This window comes from Schistosoma haematobium, chromosome 3 (assembly GCF_000699445.3).
Source record: "Schistosoma haematobium chromosome 3, whole genome shotgun sequence".
Taxonomy (NCBI): Eukaryota; Metazoa; Platyhelminthes; class Trematoda; order Strigeidida; family Schistosomatidae; genus Schistosoma; species Schistosoma haematobium.
In genome coordinates this window covers 718,393-726,089 of record NC_067198.1, presented here as the reverse complement: position 1 = coordinate 726,089, position 7,697 = coordinate 718,393, and the positions used below count along the sequence as shown (strand labels likewise).

General features: G+C 38.7%; 1 protein-coding gene across 2 annotated transcripts in view; it reads left to right on the top strand.

The window, feature by feature from the left end:
* Positions 1-4,991: 4,991 nt before the first annotated feature.
* The window catches only part of PPP4C_1 (Serine/threonine-protein phosphatase 4 catalytic subunit), an 11,519-nt gene continuing 8,813 nt past the window's right edge, over positions 4,992-7,697 (top strand). The window contains exons 1-3 of one of the 2 annotated variants that reach the window (XM_051212725.1): positions 4,992-5,501; positions 5,535-5,687; positions 5,720-5,893. In XM_051212725.1, coding sequence (XP_051068624.1) covers positions 5,352-5,501; positions 5,535-5,687; positions 5,720-5,893 — 477 coding nt within the window. In that variant the 5' untranslated portion in view covers positions 4,992-5,351. Of the gene's footprint in view, positions 5,502-5,534; positions 5,894-7,697 lie in introns of both variants that reach the window. The other variant, XM_051212726.1, reaches the window with a different exon arrangement.

Here is a 7,697-nt window from a genome sequence, read left to right as displayed (position 1 = left end):
TTGTCTGAGAAGGCCTGTTCTCAGGAGCCTCTACACTGTTCTCCAGATCTTCCTGTTTTCGATTTGTTCTGGTAGTAATAAAAAAACGGAATTAAAGTTCTCACTATTATTAATGCCATTGATTGCCATTCAATACTTCTGGGCGATGATAATATATCAGCCATGATGACTTGCAATATCCCCTTTGACTTGTTCACCATTTCGGAGACTGTAAGTGGGTCATTCCACTTGCATGCAGCGGTTATTTTACTAGAAAGGTGAGCATTCCTCCCAATCTACAACAGTCGTGCTGTCTGTATTGCCTATTCAGGAAATGCAGTTACCAGGCAATACCTTTGCCAACATACCAACATCAGTTATATCAAAGAGGGTAGCTTTACACTGTTTCGTGAAACAACTTACTATAACTAGTGTAGACCTACATCATTTTGCTTTATCTCGGAGTGGTTCGATCATATCTAACCTGGGATTTCTTAGAGGTAAGGCTCTTACACATATTAACAGAGCTCGCTGTTTCCTAGTCGGATTCTTCACGTGACCACAAACCCAATAAGTATTATGCAAATTCTGAATATGCTTCTGTTGCTACATCCGTCAGACTCTCAGTGACTCCGGGAGACATCTCGTATTTTCCGGCATCTTTAAGATTTAAAACAGTTAGTCACTATGATAAATTTCGATGAACATGTACCAAAATGGCTGCAGAAACAAATGAATTCCAATGGTCAAATAAGATCACAGGATAGACAGACACCATCCTCCATTGCGAAACATTTGATTGAGATGGGTCATTTGGTTGACATCAAGTCAGCGTTTGTAGTGTTATACAAAAGCCTTCAAGGACGTATACTAAGGTTTATTGAGGCCTTGGCTATACGGAAATTGAAACCAACTTTATGTGTTCAAAAACAATTTGTTCATACCCTTAACCTACCCTGATAGTACTAATTTATTAACCAGAGTGGCCATTACATTGTTTTTGTGTACTTTATTATTTTTAATAACTTTTTCTTTGTTATGACTTACCGTTAACCTGTCCAGTTGACCTTATATTTTTTCTATAGAAACGTCTTAAGAAGAATATTATGTGTGACTAAGTAAATATATCACACAATTCTGATAAACTTCGTCTTCTCTTGCATTATCGAAATCTCCAAGATTCCTACTAACGTTTGTTAAAGTCGCCGTAACCATCGACTGTAAAGTTACTACTTGTGTATTATGTGGTCTTGACTGTACACATAGGATTCCTTCGATTTAACAACACCCATTAACATCTTGTCCCCAAATTTTGGTTTCGGCTTCTAATTAGGTTAGATTTCGTTTATGGCCACCGACGGCTTGACACAAATTTTCTTACGTTAAGTACATGAAGATTGTTTAAAAGTTAAACAGACTGGAATTGTCATAATGACGAATTATTTTGCATAGTGATATTTTAACTTCATAAGTCCCTGATTAAAAGCTTAACATATGGGCATTACAAGTAATTAATGCACATAAATAGAAAAACAATCAATATTGTAGAAGTGCTGATATTGGTATTATATTTGTTTTAAATTAGAAAGTCCTTTAATATCACTATGCTGTCTGTATGTGCTGATATCCAATCACACATGCGTCAGTAGGCTAACTAGAAGAACAGAAAAATGTCCGTAAGGAGTAGGAATCTCAGTTAGTGTTCCAGGTAGTTCAGTTTGATTCATTTATTTTTGGGAGATTTTCCTGATCTCGTTATTGTTTGCCCGTGACAGAATTCAGTAATGCTACTAATAAATATAAGCCGTTGTAAAAATTCATTTAATACTTGAAAATACTGACAATTGTGTGAATCCCGGACAGACAGCCACCGATAGTTCAGTGAATGTTAGTGCATCCAAGAAAGACATACTCTAGACTCAATGTTCTGGTTTGCAACAGATCAATTATTTATATTCATACATACCGGTTAATGGTGTACACAAGGCAGTTGCAATTACCAAGTTTGTAATAATACAGAGGTCTATTTTTATGAACTTCAGTGACTATAAGCTGTGAGAGTCAGTTGAGCTTATGGGCTACAAATATAGGTGAGATAATTTTGTATGATCCTTTTGGCTAAATCAACCCTTACAAGTTGATAAACAGTGAGTGATGCTCATATGATCAATAGGGAGAACATTAGTTGTGATCAAGGGGAGTACACCTCGCACTTATGTTTATAATAATGGCATAAACCTTTGTCAGTGATTGTCACTGGTGAACACTTTTCTGATAGTTTGCTATGACCAGATAACGAGTGGAAACGCCGTGCTCAACAACCCATGCAGTCGCTAGCCGGATTAGATCAGACAACCCTCGATATATTGATAGCCTATTAAATATATCTTCGAACCTCCTCGCCTCTGTCTTTTAATTTCACTTGGTGGGTACGATTCATATTAGAAGGCGTTACCGGTTAACGTGTTGTCAAAATCCGAAAACCTGTGGCATCTTCACCATCAATGATTACTCCATCCTGGAACTTTTTTATGATCTGTTGATTTGACTCCAAACGGATGTCAACACAATATACATTCCAAAAACCTTCGCACGTAATTATCGACTTAATTGAAGTTGGAGAATAACGGAGTAAAATAAATCAAATCCGAGAATGAATTTTGGATCAGTATATTTCGTACAATCGTTTGTTTAGATAGAAAATCAGTGAAACGAAGTGGAGCTACAGATCGTAGAAGGCAAGTGTGCGAAACTCTGTCTACTTTGACTCGTTTCTTACCTATCACTTCTCATTCTGAATGTTTCTCTGGAATAACAAGTGTATGAAATATACTGATCCAAAATTCATTCTCGTACTTGACTTATTTTATTCCGTTATTCTGTAACTCGAATTAAGTCGATAATTACATACGAAGGTTTGCGGCATGTATGTTTTGTTCATATTATCGCTCGACGTAACTGGAATAATATCGACAGGTCAAAAAATGGTGAGCTTGATGTGATGGACGAGGTGAACGATGAGTACGTATACGCTGATGTAAAAACAGTTTAGTTTAATAAGCGAATAACTGCCAATATCAAAATGTGATTTAAAAAAATAGATTGGTTAGTCTATCCGAAATCTAGAGTTACTCATGTGTCCTCGACATAGTGCCACACACCTAAACGTTTACAAAGTCCCTCCTGGTTATCTTGTAGTTAAAGTTTAGTCACATAATCCATCTTTCACAGAATATATCTGAGTTTCAGTTTCAGTTTCAGTTTGGGAAGGACAGGAGGCTCTATGGCCTATGTTAGTCCTGGCAATGGTGTTCTCTCAATTGATCCAACTTTCTTTTGAAAGAGTCGACGGATGGAGCCTCAACCACGTGCCGAGGTAGTGAATTCCACTCGTTGATGATTCGATGGGAAAGTCGATAGTCAGCTGACAAGTAATTTGTTCTCGGCTTGTGAACTTTTTTGGAGTGTCCTCGTAAATTCTCTGTTTTGGAAGACAAGAAAAATGAGGGCATGTTAGGTGCAAATTTATCACTAAGCAATTTGTAGACTGTAATCAAGTCGCCTCTAGTTCTGCGATATGACAACGGGAAAAAGTTCAGCTTGGCCGGTCGAGATTCATACGGAAGCTTCACTATTCCGGGAATCAGCTTAGTCGCCTTTCTCTGAACCTTTTCCAGAAGCTCACTGTCTTTTTTTAATCAGGGGCTAGCTGCTTGTATGCAGTACTCAAGTTTAGGACGAACGAACACTGTATACAAAGTCAAAAACGTCTTAGCGTCGACATGACTAAAAGCCCTACGTATTGACCATAACGTTCTAAAACTTTTGGCGGCTATTGCACGGCAGTGGGCAGTAGTTTTTAAGTCTTGACTAACGATAACTCCTAAGTCATTATATGTCTGGACGACAGGTAGCTCAGTGTTATTCATCGTGTATGTATCCGTGCCTTGATGACCGATATGCATCACAACACACTTGGAAGTATTTATCGGCAACTGCCATGTTTGAGACCATTCAAATAATCTCTTCAGGTCATTCTGAAGTTCTAAGCTATCACTCTTACATCGTATCGTTTTCCATATCTTGACATCGTCAGCATATAGCAAGACCGATGATGATAGGAGACAAGGAAGTTCATTTACATACAAGAGGAATAGCACTGGCCCCAAAACTGTACCCTGGGGCACTCCACTAAGCACAGTTTCCCAGCCAGATAACTTTGAGTTCATCCGAACTCTTAGTTGCCGCCCAACTAAGAAGTCTTTTATCCACATCAATAAATTGCCTCCAATCCCGACTTTTCTTAACTTATATAACAGCCGGTTGTGCAGAACTTTATCGAAAGCTTTACTGAAATCAATGAAGGCGACGTCCACAGGTAGCTTTTGGTCCTTAAGAGCGCACCAGCTTTCACGAGCCACTAATAAGTTAGTGAGACAAGAGTAACCTATTCTGAAGCCGTGCTGCTTCTCCGAGAGGATCCGGTTTTTATCGAGATACTTAAACAGCTCCTTCCGAATAACCTTTTCTAAGATTTTAACAACCACACTAGTTAGGCTAACGGGGCGGTAGTTCTCAGGTTTGTGTTTCGTGCCTGTTTTGAAGACAGGACTTACTATGGCGTTTTTCCAATCTTTCGGTAAGCGACCCTGCGTAACGGATAGGTTAAAGCATGTACTTAAAGGGCTTGCAACGAGGTTAGATAATTCCTTCAGTAGCGTAGGATGTAATTCATCGGGCCCCGTGGAGTTACCTATGTCAAGCTTATTTAGCAGACCAAAGACATCGAGTTCTTTAATGGTCACGCTATCCAGTGTATGTATATCTGATAGATGTTCCCTTATTTACATCTTTTATTGATTTTCCAACCCCTGAAAGTATTACGCTGTCGGTGGTGGTCATGATACAAGTTAACTTGTCGGCCGTTAAACGAATAGTGGGATAAGAACGCAGCTCTTCACAACAACTGTACGATATAGCTCTCAGTCGGAACAATTTCAACGAAATATGATCGGGAAAGAACTTAGGGTTGCCAAGAAATATCATTTATTAGGTCCGAAAGCATTAAAGTTGAGGTACACATGGAACGATGAGAAAATGGAAAATATAAACTCTGTTTTATAGGTTTGAAGTGACGAGCATGGCATACCCACTGGTGACCTGACATGGATACTTGACCAAGTAACTTTATCCGCGGAGTGTCCGGTAAAATGAACAAGTTCAGCATCAGTACCGAAAACTTACGTAACTATTTATTTGAGGGATTTATTTACTGCTATACCAACTTAGGAGTTTATGTATTGAACGTTGAATTGACCAGGGAGCCCCTTTCAGTTCAAAGTTGACGCGGTTAAAGCGTCTTTGACTTTCAGATGTCTGGTCAGAGTGATCTTGATCGTCAAATCGAACAATTAAGGGCATGTAAACTTATTACGGAAGACGAAGTTAAAGCGCTGTGTGCAAAAGCAAGAGAGATCCTTATTGAAGAAAGCAATGTGCAATGTGTAGATTCTCCAGTAACAGTAAGTTACGTTGGATTCAGTAACCTTCCCTAGGTATGTGGTGATATTCATGGACAGTTCTACGATTTAATCGAGTTGTTCAAGGTTGGCGGAGATGTACCGGACACTAACTATCTCTTCCTTGGTGACTTTGTTGACCGCGGATATCACAGCGTCGAAACATTCCTTCTTCTCCTCGCGCTGAAGGTAAATTATTTTCTGTGTGTTCATTTGTATAGGTCAGGTATCCAGACAGAATCACACTCATACGAGGCAACCATGAAAGTCGGCAGATAACAATGGTTTATGGATTTTACGAAGAATGCTTGAGAAAGTACGGCTCAGCGATGGTCTGGCGACAATGCACTGAGATATTTGATTATCTATGCCTTTCTGCCATTATCGACGGAAGGGTAAGTAAATACAAAACATGCTTGAATACCGTTTGCGCACACAAGAAATCTGCAAGTTTTGCCAGTGGAAATCCATTTCGCTTATTGTTATTGGTGCACATCTTACCGAATATAGTGAGTATCGAAACTCAAGCTATGTCGTCCGTTAAATTTGTTGGTGTAGGTACTAACCCGCTGTGTGGTGACACAATTTATCGGAATCCTTTATCTGAACATAAAATCATACCTAGTTTCAAAAAAGTGGATACGCCATAAAATTAAGTGACTCTACTAACTGTAAAGTTCCTTTCTCATAATCCTGCTAATATCCTTGATTCGATGCTATTGATAGGAGAGGCCCATAGAGTATCATTATATCCTTGTCAATTTATTAGTGTCAAATTGTGGGAGTTGAGATACTATAAAAAATTTAGATTAGATTTCGGCGAGACTCTAACCTTTGAAATAATCTTAAATGACCTTGATAATTATTAGCCAATCAGAAGACAGTTAGTATAAAGTGAAAACATATTATAAGTAATGAATTACAGTGAATATTCTTCCATTACATGATTTAAAAGCTTGTTAAGGTTTGATAAAGGTTCAGAGGTTGGCTCGTCCCCTAATTAGAGTCTCGCCTAGATTTTTTATTGATATACTTCAGTATTAATGGCCTATTTATTATTTATTTATTTGAACACAAATATTGGCACGCAGGTGCATCAAATACATATGCGCCACACAAGTCAGCAAACTTGCGTGTTGGCTGTGGTACTGCCCGGGTGCTCAGACTGAAGCAGATGGTTTTCTTAGGAGGCCACATCCAGAGCCTTCGACTGGAAGGTCTTACCCGCAAGGCAGTGGAGCAACGTAAGGAACTGCAGTTTCATGGTAACCGGTAACCAATAATTGGTTCATACGTCATTTGTTGCCTCATGATCCTGGAGCCAACCCATGTACACCTTTAGTTTGGAATCAGGGTTTCCCGGTCCTCTAGGTATATCTTCCACATCCACCGATCCGGTCCAAGAGCCGGAAATTCGCTTTTCGTCCTCTCAATTGCGTAAATAACCCCGCCGCGAGAAAGCAGTGAGTAGGACTTCCCTATCAGTTGCTGTATACGCGTGTGTATGTGAAAGCATTTGGAGAGGGAGAGCTGACTCTCCCCACTCTTGACCGTGCCAGGGCATGTAGAGGCTAGGTTATGCCAACATCTGTAATTGGATGGTTATTCTGTGTTCGTAACTAAGTCATACATACAATCATTACAATTTGTTTATCGTATTACTGGTCAAGTTTCCAGTACCCGTAGTTTATGTTGTCAATGCTTCAGATACATATCTGTTAACAAGTAAGGCATTTTCTTTAACTGAAGTCTGCAACTATGCAATGTAAATTCTCCGTTTTGATGTGGGAAATGCTGTCAATCTACATTTTTGTAGGGTCCCATGTCAATTATGACTATGTGATTCGTCCTTCAGGTTTCATATTTTTCGAACAACTAACTAACTCGATATTACTGTCGTATCGCTTCTCGTTTATGAAAACCACAGAACTGACATTCGTTTTTCATAATTTATAAATACTGTAATTCTGTTTGAGTTTATTTTCCTATCACTCAACTGGGAATAACGTGGGTATCTCCATCAAATGAAAAGGTTACTTTGGTCTAATTTTTTGCATCCCGTTATCTCTTTTCATCTGCTAACGTATAAAAGTGTGATTTCTATTCTCGTGGATATCAATTTAAATATTTTAAATATCTCGTTTAAAAAAGTATGTCCAGTTTAATAATAAATGCATTTATGAATGTTAATTTTCTTCA